General features: G+C 46.2%; 1 protein-coding gene across 1 annotated transcript; it reads left to right on the forward strand.

The window, feature by feature from the left end:
- Positions 1–3,102: 3,102 nt before the first annotated feature.
- Positions 3,103–9,700, forward strand: GPR75 (G protein-coupled receptor 75). The gene is made up of 3 exons (XM_035001568.1): positions 3,103–3,149; positions 5,637–6,210; positions 7,294–9,700. Exon 3 carries the CDS (start codon positions 7,392–7,394, stop codon positions 9,012–9,014), a length of 1,623 nt encoding a protein of 540 aa, XP_034857459.1. The 5' UTR covers positions 3,103–3,149; positions 5,637–6,210; positions 7,294–7,391; the 3' UTR covers positions 9,015–9,700.
- The last annotated feature ends 6,390 nt before the right edge of the window (positions 9,701–16,090 follow it).

The following is a 16,090-nucleotide window of genomic DNA, read 5'->3' on the forward strand; positions in this document are numbered from 1 at the left end:
ACCTAGAAACAGGATTCTTTAATCTGAGTTTCTAACATTTGCCCCATGTGATTCTGACACCAGGTGTAGATGTTGCTTATTACCTTGATACCCGATCAGGTTATACTGTGAATGACTTAATTCCCTAAATTTTCTACCAGTGGAAGAAGACTTAAAGGGATGCAGGAGAGAAAAGGGGTGGATGGCTACTACTGTCTAAGGTAGTTCTTAAATGTATGTTGTGTTAAAAAAAAAATGGAGAACCGCGGCGGGAATGGTGTTAAGGATGAGGAAGACAGGCCAAAGTTGAGAAGTCACTGCTGTTTGGACGTGGAAGACAGTCAAGGTAGGTTTCTAGGTCGGGGAGGGGGAAAGTCTTCTTTGAGGTTGTCATGCCTAATCTAGTTCCTGAATGGATCCTTTAAAAACAAAGACTGCAAATTATGTTTCAATATTTAGGAAGAAAATTTACCCACCTAGTCTCTTAATGTAAATGAAAGTTTTGGTGAAAAAAATAAATAGGATGAGAAAGCTGTTTTCAAATACTCCAGATACATGGCATTGCCAAGCCCTTTGGAAAACCACTTGTGATTAGTAGTGAGGCCAGAGAGGATTACTAAGGAATTTTGTTTTATTGAAAAATCAACTTTTTCTACATAGTCTTCAGAGTTATTTTTGTGCACAAAGACCATTGTCTTGTTAATACACTTGTGTTCAATTTTTCCCCATTGTTGAACATCAGGGTTTCCAGTTTTCTCTACTCCAGATTACATTGCAATGAATATTTTCGTAATTTCGGGGCACCTGGGTGGCTCAGTCAGTGTCCTGGGATCGAGCCCCGAGTGGGGCTCTCTGCTCAGAGGGGAGTCTGCTTCTCTCTCTCTCTCTGAGCTTGCTTGCTCTCTATCCCCCCCAAGTAAATAAAATCTTAAAAAAACATTTTCATAACTAAATGCTTAAATTCTTCAATTATTTCCTCGGTAAATTGTGGGGAGTAAAATTTTAGGTCAAGAATTTAAATACTGTAATTGCTCTGATACATTGTTTTCCTCCACCTGCACATGTATCAATTTGCATTGCCAATGATAGTATTAGAATGCCTGTTTCCCTGCAAATTGATAGCCCCCCCTTTTTTTAGATTTATTTGTTTGAGAGAGTGCAGTGGGGGGAGGGGGAAGAGGGAGAGAGAATCCCAAGCAGACACCCTGCTGAGTGCAGATCCCCACCGGATCTCACCACCCTGGGGATCATGACCTGAGCCCAACATCAAGAATCCAATTGAGGGCTCCTGGGTGGCTCAGTCATTAAGTGACTGCCTTCAGCTCAGGTCATGATCCCCGAGGTCCTGGGATGGAGCCCAGCATCGGGCTCCCTGCTCTGCGGGGAGCCTGCTTCTCCCTCTCCCGCTCCCCCTGCTTGTGTTCACTCTCTCGCTGTGTCTCTCTCTGTCAAATAAATAAATAAAAAATCTTAAAAAAAAAAAAGAAGAATCCAATTGAGCTACCCAGGTACCCCAGCCCATTCATATTTTAACATTTATAGTCAGCCTTGCTTGTTCCTTCGCAGATTTGACTTTTTTTTTTTTTTTACTACTGAACCTGTGCTCCATTTGGCACTGTTGGCTGGTACATTTTGTAGGCATAATTCTAGTAGCTTTAGACTTGCTGATGGTACTAACTAGTTCCTGATTTCCTCTTCTCTAGAATCTTTTATTACAATTTGGGATTTTTTTATTTCCCGGTATAATTTCTCTCAAAGGTGTAACTCTGATGGCCACCTTCCAGCCCAAACCTACTGTAATCTGTCAGGCGGCCAGATGCCTGGAAATCAGCTGGCGATTGCTCATTCAGTAGCTAATCCACATGGAGAGGGACAGAACTTGGGTTAGAATTCTCTAAATAGTAATGGGTCTTCTCTTTCAATGGCTTATTTCTAGGGCCCGAGCTCATCATAACTGACGACATAGGTTAGAACCGCTACATCGCAGGTGGTTGGGGAGTGGAGTATTATGTGGGAATTAACTGAAAATTTGTCAAGTTTTATCTACACAGAATTCTAATAGCATAGTCAACACCTGGATTGAATGTCTACTTCATAAATTACCCATTTTTTTTTCTTTCTTAATGAAAGCACAGGATACTAGGGGAGATGTTTACACAGAAGTCAAATTCTTTGGTACTTTTTGGTACCAAACAGTTCTCTTTAAAAAGATAAACTGCCGGGCACCTGGGTGGCTCAGTCGTTGAGCGTCTGCCTTGGGCTCGGGTCATGATCCCAGGGTCCTGGGATCAAGCCCCGCATCGGGCTCCCTGCTCCGCGGGAGGCCTGCTTCTCCTCCCACTCCCCCTGCTTGTGTTCCTTCTCTCGCTGTGTCTGTCTCTGTCAAATAAATAAAATCTTAAAAAAAAAAAAAGATAAACTGCCAGCGGCGCCTGCCTTCGGCTCAGGTCATGCTCTCCAGCTCCCCGCATGGGGCTCCCTGCTCAGCGGGGAGCCTGCTTCTCCCTCTGCCCCTACCCCCCCCCCTTGCGCGCTCTCTCTCTCTCTCAAATAATAAAATCTTTAAAAAAAATTCTGTTATGATGACTTCATTTACAAACTCCGTTTCAAAGTACCGAACTGGACGATGACGCCAGCTGAATCTAGGAGGCAGTGTTAGCCGCGGCGCGGAGGCGAAGCCCCGAGCACCGAGGGGAGCCCTGCCGGCCGCGCGTCCCACGCTCTCCACCCGCTAAGGCCATCGGGGGGGCGGGGGCTCCCCAGCGTTCCCGGCCTGCCGCCCAGCCCGCAGGCCCCCTCTTGCTCCGCGCGCCAGCTCTCGCCCGCCGCCGAGCCCAGGTCCCCGCGCGGCGAGCCCAGCCCGGGCAGCGGCGCAGCGTGGGGGGGCGGAGGGCGGGGCGCGGCAGCGGCCAGGCCCGGGGGCCCGCGAGGCGCTGAGGGCGCGGGGGGCAGGCGGGCGCGGGGCCTGAGTGTCCGGCGGAGGGGGCGGCGCCCCCGGCGTCTCCGTGACTGCGCCTCGGCGCCCCCGGCTCGGCGGCTCGCGGGATGCGCGGCGGCGGCGGCGGCGATGGCGATGATGCCTCGAGCCCGGCCTCGTCCCGGGCGGCGGGCGGAGCTGGGGTCCGGGCGGCGAGATGGAGGAGGGGGGCGGCGCTGCGGCCACCGGGCAGGTGAGAGGCCGCGGGCCCCGGAGGAGGGCGCCCCCGCGGGGGCCGGGAGGGCCGGGCCCCGGGAAGCCGGCGCGGTAGGAGGAGCGCGGCTGCGCTGCTCCAGGCCCGGCCGCCGCGCACCTGCCCTGCTGGCGCGGCCTGCGGGGAAGCCATCTCGCCCCCACCTGGCCGGCTCCCCGGGCTCTGCGGGGCCGCGGAACCCGTTGCCCACTGCCCATTCCCGGTCGGAGCTCTCCGCACCCCACCAGCCCTCTGCCGATTCTCTTACAAGCTTCCTGCTCCGACCTAGGCCCTCCTTCCCTTCCGCACCCCGGGGAGCGCCTACCCACCGCCAGTCCCTGGCTGGGGTCGACCTCCCCTCCCCAAAGCCTCGCTCTCCATCCCCAGACTGGGGGGCCTCCCTAGCCTCCTCATCTCTCTCATCCACTGATCCTACCCCAAACCGTCAGCTGCTCGGGGCTTCAAGAGGTGGTTGAACTGCGGGGAGAAGAGCGTGGGCTCCGAAATAGATAAATCTGGCTTGAATCTTAGTGACCTTGGGCAAGTCACCTAACTTCCCTGAGGGTTTTTTTTTCCTGATCAGTACAAATACAGTGGGAATAATAATAGTATAGAACCTTGCTCTCTGTGAGGGTTAGACTGTGAAAATGCCTGTCTTCGAGGAATGTAAGACATTATGAGAAGAAGAAGAAGAAAAAAAAGGAGTTGGAAGAATCCAAGCCAGGAGCTGACTTGTAAAAGCTCCAGATGTTTTCATATGTCCTAAAATATTAAGGCAGCACACTAGATTATCACAGGCTCTTCCCACATCTTAGTGAGAAATCACGGCCACGGTACACAAATTTTCATTTACTCTTCCTTGCTTACTAGTTACTTTAGGATCCCTCCTCCTTAGTTGCAACAAGATGCACATAGATATGAATTCATTCTTACTGTGGCTAACATGTCTGCTGAAGACTGGTGTTCCAACCTAAACTTTTTCGGATTTTATGACTTTAAGCACCTATTTATGGTGCCAGAAATAAAGAGTAGCTAGTATGCTTGCATTGAAAAGAACATTGGTAATCTGTATTTACTGTTTAGGAGTACCAAATAGGTATTCATTTACCACCCCTCCCCGCGAGCTACCATCATAACTTCGTTCGAAATTGTGATCTCAGCCTCCTCTTTCTTAAAAGTCGCGGCAGTGGGTTTACTTTTCCTTCATTTCCACCTTTGCTCTTAAAGTTTCTCTGCCAAAACCTTTATTTCTGTTCCGTGTTCTGCTTTTCCTTTTCTTCCCAGCCTCTCATTGCTTTCTTTTTTTCTACTGATCCAATAGGAATGATTTATAATTACTTTATGCCACAACCATAATTAACAACCTTGCCTAAAAGGTACATAGAAATGTGTGTGTGTGTGTGTTCATATTTTGAGATCCAGGAACTTAGAGTTGGGAAGGGATTGTAATACCTACTTCATAGGATTGTACTGAGTGTGAAGTAAAGCTTGATAAAGCTTCTGTTATGTATGCTAACCACCCCATAAATGAAGGTTGCTGTAACTATCTTCTGACCTGTGGACTGCCCCTGATCTCTTTGTTGTTATGTTGAGTTGAACCGAGGGGTGCCCAGTGTCAGCTGTAGAGAGTACCTGCTTAGCTTCAAATCCATGCCCTACCCCGCTTTAAATTAGGAGCTCTATCTCCAGTTCAGTTTCCTTATGTGTAAAATGGGGATGAGTTATACTGTCTCAGGGTTGTGAGGATTCAACAAGTTAATAGCATGGAGCATTGAGAACAGTGCCCGGCACATCGTAAGCACTCAACAAAGTTAACATACTATTAATGATACTGATAATTATATTAATGACCTAGAATTCTCTTTTTAAAAAAATCTGAAAAATCTTAAATACACTGAAAAAATTATAACTGTGCAGAAAGTGGAAGTTGGTCCTCAGCTCCACCAAATCTTTTTTTTCTCCTGCCTCTTATCCTTGACTAATGTTGGTGCCTCATCATCCCATCTTGCCTTTGACAGTTCTGTTTCCAAATATCTCCTAACCTGGGATCTCCATAATTTCCATCACCCCACTTCTTCATTACTAACCATCTACTCGATATTTCTCTTAGCATCAATTCCAGATGCTTCATTCTTCTAATTTCCCAAACCAAATTCCTACTTCATCTTCACCCCTGTTCATTTCCCTGCCTCCAAAGAGGAAACCCTTCTGGGGCAGGGGGTTTGCTAGAAACAATAGTATCACTTCTTTGCCTTCCTACCTCCTCAAATTGAGTTTTCTTTGCTACTTCTCTTTTCATCAGCTAATCCCAATCCTGCAGTTAACAATGAAAAAACAAACAGTAAAAGGTTGTCTTTTTTACTACATAGCTATCAAAAAGAGTTCAGAAGCAGGCACATGGTCTTTAAGTGAAAACAGTAAACTTTCTATTATTTTTTAATTCTAATCAAGAAACAAGAGGTCGAGATTTATATTTTTCTCTCACAGAACTTTTATAAGAAAAGTACAGAAAAGCTGGTCTCCCTTGCCAGTGGAGAACTTCATCATATTGTCGGGCTCTTCACTGCCGGACCATTGAGAATAAAGAAGAGGCCATCTTCTTCCTTCATAAAGAATATCCATTAGGTATATGGACCTCCCCAGGATTGAAATTTGTCCAGTACTCACTGGCGTAGCCATACCTGCTACTGAATGCAGAGAGACTTCTGGTCGAGTGGTTCAGACCTGCTGCTCAGAGCCCCTAGTAATCCCCCCCCATGGACCTGGCTCCCCTTCCTCTCTGCCCCATGATCCAGCAACTGAAGGGTTAACCCCTGACGCAGCTGGAGGCCTCTGGGACCCATTTGGAGCTGGTGGTTAAATATTTGGAACAGTACCCCTGGACCGCCCCAGTGCCATTGCTTATTCCTAAAATGCTGGATTCAAGCAATACCTTTGCGTTGTCAAGAGCATTGCACCAGTCTCTAAGGAACAACTTCAGCTCTCCCACTGGAAGCTTCTTTCAGAGCAGAGTGGGCATCCGGCCACACGGGCCTTTGGGATTTGGAACAACCCAAGATGTGTGAGTGAACTTTAAATCTCATTGAAAAAAAAAAAAAGTTTAAGAGAATAAAAAGCAAGAAGAAAAAGAAGTTATTCTTTTAAAGCGGAGGCTAGGTCTCACTCCTCTGTCTGCCCACAGGACATAGCATAGGGCTGGCACAGAGTGTGCACATGATAAATGTAAACTGAGCCAGTGGATGCATGGGTGGGGGTGTTCCTCCTGCTTCAGGGTGAGGATATTGCTGTTGGAATGATAATAACTTACCTTTGTACAGCAGCTGAGAGTCACAGGTGCTTTGCACCTCGTGAATCTCAGATATAATTGACACCCATCAATGCTTTCAGTTTGTCCTCTCAAATGTAGTCCACAAAGTGTTTTCCAAAGGAAGATAGGGAGTTGGCCAAGAAATTACCAGCAGGGAGAAGAAATTATAAATAATGGAAAACAAAGGCTTGTTCCTGGGGAAAGAAATAGGATTTGTTAGTGATCTGTGGGGGCCACAGTATACTTCAGCAATACCCTCCGGCTTGTAACTCAAGCACGTGCTGTAAGACTTACTCTCGTCCTCCCGGCCTGTCTTCCTCCCAGTCCCTGCCCTGCCCCTCCCCCCACAGCGAGCCCCACGTCACCGCCGCGTCCTTCAGCCTCCACCCCAGGGTGGATTAGGTTCCGCCCCTCTTACTTCCACAGTACCCTGCTATCATGTGATTTACCACATTAGGCTATAAGTAGGGTGTGATCTCTTTGGTGGAGAAGTTATGTTCTTGGATCTCCCGTGTGAAGCATTGGGAGTATTTCTAAAAATAACATTTGTATCCCCTTCCATCAGAAAAAGGGTGGGGCCCAGGAATCTGCTTTTTTTTTTAACCCACACTCCAGGTGATGCTTAAAGGATTTTGCAAACCGCTATGCCAGGAAACATGAAATTAGCTGGAAGAATGTACTTTGAGGTGTTTGTGTCTTTTCGGTGTTGGGCCTCGTAAGGAGAAATGCTTTCTATGCGTCGGGTCAGAGCTAAAATCCAGTCCTTTTGTACAAAATCCTGAGATCACTCTGCTTTCTACATTAATTCTGTTTCTGGGTGTGCATTTCTGTGTGCAGGCTTCTCTGCCTCGGGCCTCTTGTGTCACATGTGGCACAGCTGTGAGTCGAGGCCCTGACCCCCTTCCCCCAGAAGGAAGAGCCCTTCCTGTCTGAAGATGAACTCCACCGAGCCCCTTGAGGATGCTCCCAACGGCACGTTGCTGCGCGCGCCTCGCTCCCAGGGAGGAAACGGCACCGCCGTCCCGGGGGACCTCCAGCACCTCATGCACACGGCCACTCTGGTCACCTGTACTTTCCTGCTGGCGGTCATCTTCTGCCTGGGCTCTTACGGCAACTTCATTGTCTTCTTGTCCTTCTTTGATCCAGCCTTCCGCAAGTTCAGAACCAACTTTGATTTCATGATCCTCAACCTGTCCTTCTGTGACCTCTTCATCTGTGGAGTGACCGCCCCCATGTTCACCTTCGTGCTCTTCTTCAGCCCCGCCAGAAGCATCCCAGATGCTTTCTGCTTCACCTTCCACGTCACCGGTTCGGGCTTCATCATCATGTCCCTCAAGACCGTGGCGGTGATCGCCCTGCACCGGCTCCGCATGGTGCTGGGGAAGCAGCCCAATCGCACCGCCTCCTTTCCCTGCACCGCGCTTCTCACTCTGCTCCTCTGGGCCACCAGTTTCACTCTGGCCACGCTGGGCACGCTGAAAACCAGCAAGTCCCACCTCTGCCTTCCCATGTCCAGTCTGACGGCCGCGGAAGGGAAAGCCATCGTGTCTCTGTACGTGGTGGACTTCACCTTCTGCGTGGCCGTGGTGTCGGTCTCCTACATCATGATTGCGCAGACGCTGCGGAAGAACGCTCGAGTCAGGAAGTGCCCCCCCGTGGTCACCGCGGATGCTTCCAGACCGCAGCCTTTCATGGGGGCCCCCGGCAAGGGAGGGGGAGATCCCGTGCGGCGTACCGTGCCGGCTCTCTACAGGAACCAGAATTACAACAAGCTGCAGCGCGGTCAGACCCACGGATGCGCCAAGAGTCTTAACCAGGTGCCGCCCCCGGCGGCCAGCCGGCTCCAGCTCGTGTCGGCTGTCAATCTGTCCACGGCCAAGGACTCCAAGGCGGTGGTCACCTGCGTGATTATCGTGCTGTCCGTCCTGGTGTGCTGTCTCCCCCTGGGGATTTCCTTGGTGCAGGTGGTCCTGTCCAGCAACGGGAGCGTCATCCTCTACCAGTTTGAACTGTTTGGATTTACCCTTATATTTTTCAAGTCAGGGTTAAACCCTTTTATATATTCTCGGAACAGCGCGGGGCTGAGAAGGAGAGTACTCTGGTGCCTCCAGTACGTCGGCCTGGGTTTTTTCTGCTGCAAACAGAAGACTCGACTTCGAGCCATGGGAAAAGGGAACCTGGAGGTCAACAGAAACAAGTCGTCCCATCATGAAACAAACTCCGCCTACATGCTGTCTCCAAAGCCCCAGAAGAAATTTGTGGACCGGGCTTGTGGCCCAAGTCACTCGAGGGAAAGTGTGGTCAGTCCCAAGATCTCTGCTGGGCACCAGCCCTATGGTCAGAGCAGCTCAACCCCCATCAACACCCGCATCGAACCGTACTATAGCATTTATTACAGCAGCCCCTCCCAGGAAGAGAGCATGCCGCCGAACTTACCGCCAGTAAACTCTTTGGGATTTGCCAATTCCTATATTGCCATGCATTATCACACCACTAATGATTTAATGCACGAATACGACAGCACACCGGCCAAGCAGATCCCAGTGCCCTCCGTGTAGTGTCCTGGAGGCTGGAGGCTCTTGGGCAAACTGTTGGTGTTTCGGATACTAACTGATTTCTTTTTCACTTTTGTGAGACCAGCGGTAGATGGAAACGTCAAGATTCAGCAGAACAGTTGGCAGTTATGATCGTCTTCTGTCTCAAGTATTGGCATCTACTGATTTGTTTTGTGGTTTCCTGACATTTTAAGATTTGATGTAAAAATTTATAATTTAGCTTTTTACCCTGACCTGTGCTCCGATCTTTGGTACTAAACTTTTAAATAGATGCCAGGAATGATCATGCTAGTGTATTCAAGGAGAATGAACTGATTGTGACCATTTGAGTCCGTGTTCGGGGTCTCTGAAGTACACCTGAGCTGGATTTTTTGAACAATGTGAAGGGATGATCTTCACTGAGGTGAAATTTTTTATTAATTGAACTATAAATTTTGATTCTTTGAAGTGTTCAAATGGGGAACAATACACTTTTTTTGGTAGCAGGCTTATCTGAATAAATAATATATTGTCAAGGCAGAAAATCAGAAATATATTCTTGGTAATTACTTACACAGGACACACACAGGCTTTAGGTACTTTGCTTTCCTAAGACAGTCCACCAAGTAGTATGATTACTACCATTTCTTATGATAGACACTATTACTTTGTGGGAATTGACTAGCTGTATAGTGTTTTTTTTTTTTTTAAAGAAGTATGTTTTTGCGGGGCGCCTGGGTGGCTCAGTTGGTTAAGCAACTGCCTTCGGCTCAGGTCATGATCCTGGAGTCCCGGGATCGAGTCCTGCATCGGGCTCCCTGCTCGGCAGGGAGCCTGCTTCTCCCTCTGACCCTCCCCCCTCTCATGTGCTCTCTCTCATTCTCGCTCTCTCAAATAAATAAATAAATCTTTAAAAAAAAAAAAGAAGTATGTTTTTGCTTACTAAAAATGAATTATTCTATTTTGGAATGAGCTTACCCAAGAAGCCTAGTGAAGAGGACTGCACTTGTAGTAGAGGAATGTGATTTCTGGGAGCAGAGGCACTAACTGGGGTCCTCTGAGCCAGGGTATGGAGATGTGGGGAGCAATCTGGACTGCTGTTGTGTGTTAGATGATCTTCATTATTGCTTAAGAAGGTGTGAGAATGAGATCAGGAGTATTCTGATTTACACGCTCCTTCTGTGTGAAGATGGTTTGCTAACAAGTTGACGAAGAGTATCCAAGTAACTATATAAAAATATTTTTTTGTCTTTGTTTAAATATCAGTGCGGTAGAAAAATTCTTAAGATTATCTGTTTGCAAACTAATTGTGTTATTTCTCTCCCATTAATCTTGGCAATGGGCAATAAAGAAAACTAGATTAAGTGTTTCTATATCTGGAGCTAATTTTATGGTCTACTCTGTGATTCCTAGCATAACAACCATAAATTCATATTTTTATGTAAAAATATTTTCATTGTACAGTTAGCTTTTGAACTTGCTACAATTTTGGAACTATAGCTGTTAGACTCATGATGAGCATCAAGATCCAAAACCTAGCTTTAGAAATTGATATGTTTCAGAGCTGTTACTGCAGGTTGGAAGGAGCTTTGTTGTTTTGGGTGAAAGGGATTCAGTGTAGAGCTCCCTCTCCAGGCTGTTGCCAAATACAAGAGCGCCCCGAGTTGTAGAGAAGACAGTAGATGCTCAGCTGGAGCTCTGCGCAGCCTCATCCAACAGCCACCTTTCAGCACTGACCATTCTGTTTGTGAGGCTTAAGTATGAGATATGGGTTTTATTTTATTTTTAAATTCACCTTTTAGGACTTTGTCCTTCCCTTCCTTCTCTCCTTTTCTTCCTTTAGTTTTGCTATTTAAATTTTCTAACAGAAGAGAAAATATCCACTCTGTCACATTTTTTTCGTGTTTGTAATTGAGTGCTATTTTTGGAAGTCACTATAACCTATTTCAATTATGCTTTTATATTTTTAATACAACACTGTTTCCAATTATTAATACTCCCATGAGATAGGTTAGTATATTACCCCTTTTTAATAAAGAACTAAGAAATCTAATATCCTCTCCCAAGATCATTTGAAGATAATTCTAATTAGGAATTAGACTTTTGTCTAAATTAGAACTGGGTATTTATTCCAGTAAGCCAAACAGCTTTATAATTAATAAGATTAATCAAGAAGATACTTCATACTTTTTAAGGTATGTATCTCTTTTTTGGCTAGGCATTTCCAGTGTGATTCAATAAAAGATTTTTTAAAAGTGATTTCTACTTGTAAAATTTGAACTGACAGGTTTCTTGTATGACCTTTGAGTTTGAGATGACTTGACCCATCTTTGGGAGGTAAAAGTTACAGTATAAAGAAAAGTAAGCATGCGCATATGAGGTATTCAGTCTCTTTATGCTCATCAAGAAATTGATGATTTAACTTGCATGAAATACATGTTGGGCTAGATTCTTAGCCCTCCTTCACATCTATCTCTACATCTGTGTGGAGATACAGAGATAGATAAAACTCATCTCTTTGTAAGTTATATATGTCTATCTATAGAGGGAGATGTGGATAGACATATATAACTTCTCTATAAGGGCTATATTGAGAACTAAAAATAATGAGAATTCAGTTGAATACGACTAATTATTAGCAGGGTATATTAATTAGTTCTCTTGATGCTTTACTGTGATGCAAAGTATGTGATGTATTTCAAACATTTTATAATCCTTCTGATGTTAATCTTTAGGCCAGATTTGTATTTCTGATGCTTTTAATGTTCTTTTAAAATAATGTTTGGAAAATAAAAATATTGAAAACCCTAACATTTCTGAACATCAGATTGCAGTACTATTACTTTCCCGTCCAATCATTTGAAAACCATCAGAGAAAAGTAGTGATGGTTATTGCGCAATGGATAACAATATGTTGACCCTTCGCATTTTCTTCCTTAAGAGATGAAATAATTGTGGGTTTTTTGTTTTAATTTTTTTTTTAAGTAAGCTCTATGCCCAATGTGGGGTTCAAACCTACAGTCCTGAGATCCAAAGTCTCATGCTCTACCAACTGAGCCAGCCAGGTGCCGTGAGTCCCCAGGATCTCTTCAATGGTTCCAGAGAGTTCTCTGGCTCAAGATCAGTGCTGCATCTGCCAGGCAATATTGATGATCTCATCAAAAGTGCTATTTCCACCGTGCTTAATGTTTTTCTGCTTCTGTCTGTCGGCGGTTCCTTGAGGACTTTGATAATGGGGCAGAGGCAGAAGGTACCACTTCAATCTGGGCCTGTCTGTTCTGAATGGTCAGTTTCACTGTAATCCTCAGACCCTTCCTATCTCTGGTTCCCTTGGCGATGTCATCACTGATCATTTTTGGAGACAGACCCACTGGGCCGATCTTCGGGGCCAAGGCAGACATGGCACCAACTTCCCCACTTGCACACCTCAGGTATATGACTTTGATCTCGTTGGGGCTAAAAATTTTAGGCAGCATGGTGGAGGTGGCTGGTTTTGGATGAACTCAGATTCAGGATGACCAAAGACAGTTGTACCTTCGCCTCCTCCGAGCTAAAAGCCAAAAGCAAAATTACGTATCCTAGAATTGGTAATCTATATGGGATGTATAAGCTGGGGGAAAAGCTCAAAATTACAGTTCCTTGATAAATAATTTAAGGATCCTTTTTTTTTTTTTTTTTAAGGATCCTTCTTTGAAACCAGTATTTTTTTTTAAAAGATTTTATTTATTTATTTGACAGAGAGAGACACAATGATAGAGGGAACACAAGCAGGGGGAGTGGGAGAGGGAGAAGCAGGCTTCCCGAGGAGCAGGGAGCCCCATGTAGGGTTTGATCCCAGGACCCTGGGACCATGACCTGAGCCGCAGGCAGACACGTAATGACTGAGCCACCCAGGCGACCCTGAAACTAATATTTTGAGTTGTTTCTTATTTAGCAACTCTACATCTGGGAGCAATCCCCTGCTAAGATTCCAGGTGGGAATTCTTTTACAAAGTGGGAAGGGGGCAGTAACAGATGGGCAGTGGTGAAGAAAAAGCAACACGAGGTCCTGCAGAGTTAAAGCACAGAAGCCTTTTTTTTTTTTTTTTAAGATTTTTATTTTAAGTAATCTCTACACCCAACGTGGGGCTTGAACTCACAACCCCAAGATCAAGAGTCCCATGCTCTTCCAACTGAAGCAGCCAGGTGCCCTGGCACAGAAGCATTCTTAAACAGCTCAGTTTTAGGGTCCTAAGAATGAGCATCTGTAAGCCTCCCTTTTTCATTTTCAAGTTATTCACACCCTAGTTCAAAGATTTCCACTCTAGGCCACTAGCAGCACTCCTTGGGTGCCGGCAGTCTTGGGTTCCTGTCCAGATCTGACTTGTGATTATAGCTCATTCTTAAATAATTCTCCCGTAATCTAGCCAGGCCAGGTCATGGAGTCTCCCCTTTCAAAGCCACCCTCTTCATTCACAGTTCAGGGGCAATGTGTACCTAGTGAGATTTTTGACTCCCAGAGAGACCTGTGTTTTCTCCTGTATCCACTAAAAGCTTTGTTTTTCTTTTCCATTAACAAAAGAAGCCTAGGGTCCCACCAGAGAAACTTGAGCCACCATTCTCCTACTGGAGCTGAAGGAAGGCCTAGAGTCAGTGAATATCCCAGGCCTATGGAATGGTAAGAAAGACAGGCAGGCTGCCAGGAAAAGGCTCATCTCCATTAGAGATCCAGGCTTTAGAGAGGCCAGGCTAGGCCTGGACCGAGCCTAGAACACAAAGCGGCAAGCGTCACCATCTGGAGGACTCTGCTGGTGCAGGTGACTACGGCTTGAGCTTCAGTGGGCTCAGCCCAGCTGCAGTGGCCCAAAGGTGATGAGATGCAGGAGAGCCAAAGTCACTTATGGGAGCAAACACAATGACCCCTGGAAGCCAGATGGAGTAATCTTTGAGAGGCTGAAGAAAGGAAAGGAGGAGCAGGAAGATAGGAAAATAGCCCCCTATTCCCTCCCCCCACCTCTAAAGATGGATCTGTAAACTGAGAAGCAGGTGCTGGTAGTAATTATGATGATTTTCCATCTTCTGGCTTTCCATACCATTTAAATGCTAATGACATTCAATTCTATATCTCTAGGCCTAACCTCTCCCTGAACTCCATGCTGGTCTATCCAATTGCCTCTTCAACATCTCCACTTGGATGGCTAATAGGCATCTCAAATTTTAACATGTGCAAAACTGAACTCTTGATTCAACCCCACTCTTTACCAAACTTGGGGCTCCTGCTGTTTTATTATCTCAGTAAATGGCATGGCAATTACCCAGTTGCACAGGTCAATTTGTTGGGTCCTTGACTATTTCTCTTGAACATCACATCCAGTTCGTTGGGACAAATCCTGAAGTATCTTGAAGATAAACTCTGAATCCAACTACTTTTTTTTTTTTTAAGATTTTATTTATTTATTTGAGACACAGAGATACAGAGAGAGAGAGACCATGAGCAGGGGGAGAGGCAGAGGGAGAGGGAGAAGCAGGCTCCCCGCCGAGCCAGGAGCCTGATGTGAGGCTCCATCCCAGGATCCCGGGATCATGACCTGAGCTGAAGGCAGACACTTAACCATCTGAGCCACCCAGGCGCCCCTGAATCCAATTACTTCTTAGCTCTTCATCCCCATCCCCTCTAGCCCACGTGCCCATCATTTCTCCCTCGGAGTATGAAACCGCCTCATAGCCATTTCCCAGCTTCCAGGCTCTCTCTCCTGCAGTCTTCTTGCTTTGTAACTAGGGACACTGCAGGTAAATCATGTTTGCCACTCTCCTGATTGAAACTTAGAACAACATCTGAACTCCTTGCCTCGACCTGTGTGGCCCTAATGATCCAGCCCTTGGTTTCCGCTCTGTCCCCATTTGCTTTCACTTGCACCCTACCTAATATGTTCGGGATGCAACAAGCTTTCTGGCTCTTTCTCACATGACTCAGTTTTGTTCCCATGTCAGGGAATTAATTCCCCCAGAAATACTTCAGCCTGGAATGGTCTTCCCCACTGGCCTTTCCTAGTTGCCATACTCAACAGAGTTCTCACTCCATCACTGTCTATCCTTCTGCCATATTTTATTCTTTTCATGTTTCTTATCATTACTCAACATTATGCTACTGTATGAGTCAGCTTGCGCTGCCATAACAAAATACCACAGCCTAGGTGGCTTAAGTAACAGAAATTTATTTCCTCATAATTCCGGAGGCCCGAAGTCCAAGGTCAACACACCATTAGTGTTGATTTCTTGTGAGCCCTCCTTCCCTGGTTTGTAGGAGATCACCTTCTCATTGTGTCCTCACATGGCCTTTCTCTGTGCATGCAGGGAAAGAGAGGGGGTGGGAGAGGGAGGGAGAGGGTTGGGGGTCGGGGGCTCTTGGGATGTCTCCTCCTCTTATGTGGACACCATTCCTATCAGATTAGGGCTCCACCCTTTTGACCTCATTTGCCCTTAATTACCTCCTTAAAACCTTATCTGCAAATAGAGTCACATTGGGAGTTAGAACTTCAGATATGATTTTTTGGGGGTGGGGGTGGGAGGGGACACAATTCAGTCCATAACAGTTTTGTATAATTGTTTATTGGCTGTTTTCCCATTAGAATAAAGCACTAATAGGGCAAAAATTATGTCTATTTTGTGCAGCACTGTATCCCTAGTACCTTTCAGTCCTTGGCCTGGATGAGCTGTGAGGGTGTAACTGTTGAATGAATGAGTCAAATAATGATAGAATGGCTGAAGCCTGGAAGTGATAATCAACCCAAATCTCTATCTGGCTGGCTTAGTTTCCCCATGTTTGGTGTTTTTCTGTATCCCTCTCTACATTCCCAGGGTGGTTATCAGCAGGACTCTGATGAAAGGGGACACAGGTCTTAGGGGCGCCTGGGTGGCACAGTCATTACGTGTCTGCCTTCGGCTCAGGCCATGATCCCAGGGTCCTGGGATCGAGCCCCACATTGGGCTCCCTGCTCTGCGGGAGGCCTGCTTCTCCCCCTGACCCTCCCCCCTCTCGTGTGCTCTCTCTCTCTCTCTCATTCTCGCTCTCTCAAATAAATAAATAAATAAATAAATAAATAAATAAATAAATAAATAAA

The sequence above is a fragment of the Mirounga leonina genome, unplaced genomic scaffold (assembly GCF_011800145.1).
Source record: "Mirounga leonina isolate KUSES-001 unplaced genomic scaffold, KU_Mleo_1.0 Mir_125, whole genome shotgun sequence".
In the NCBI taxonomy this organism is placed as follows: domain Eukaryota; kingdom Metazoa; phylum Chordata; class Mammalia; order Carnivora; family Phocidae; genus Mirounga; species Mirounga leonina.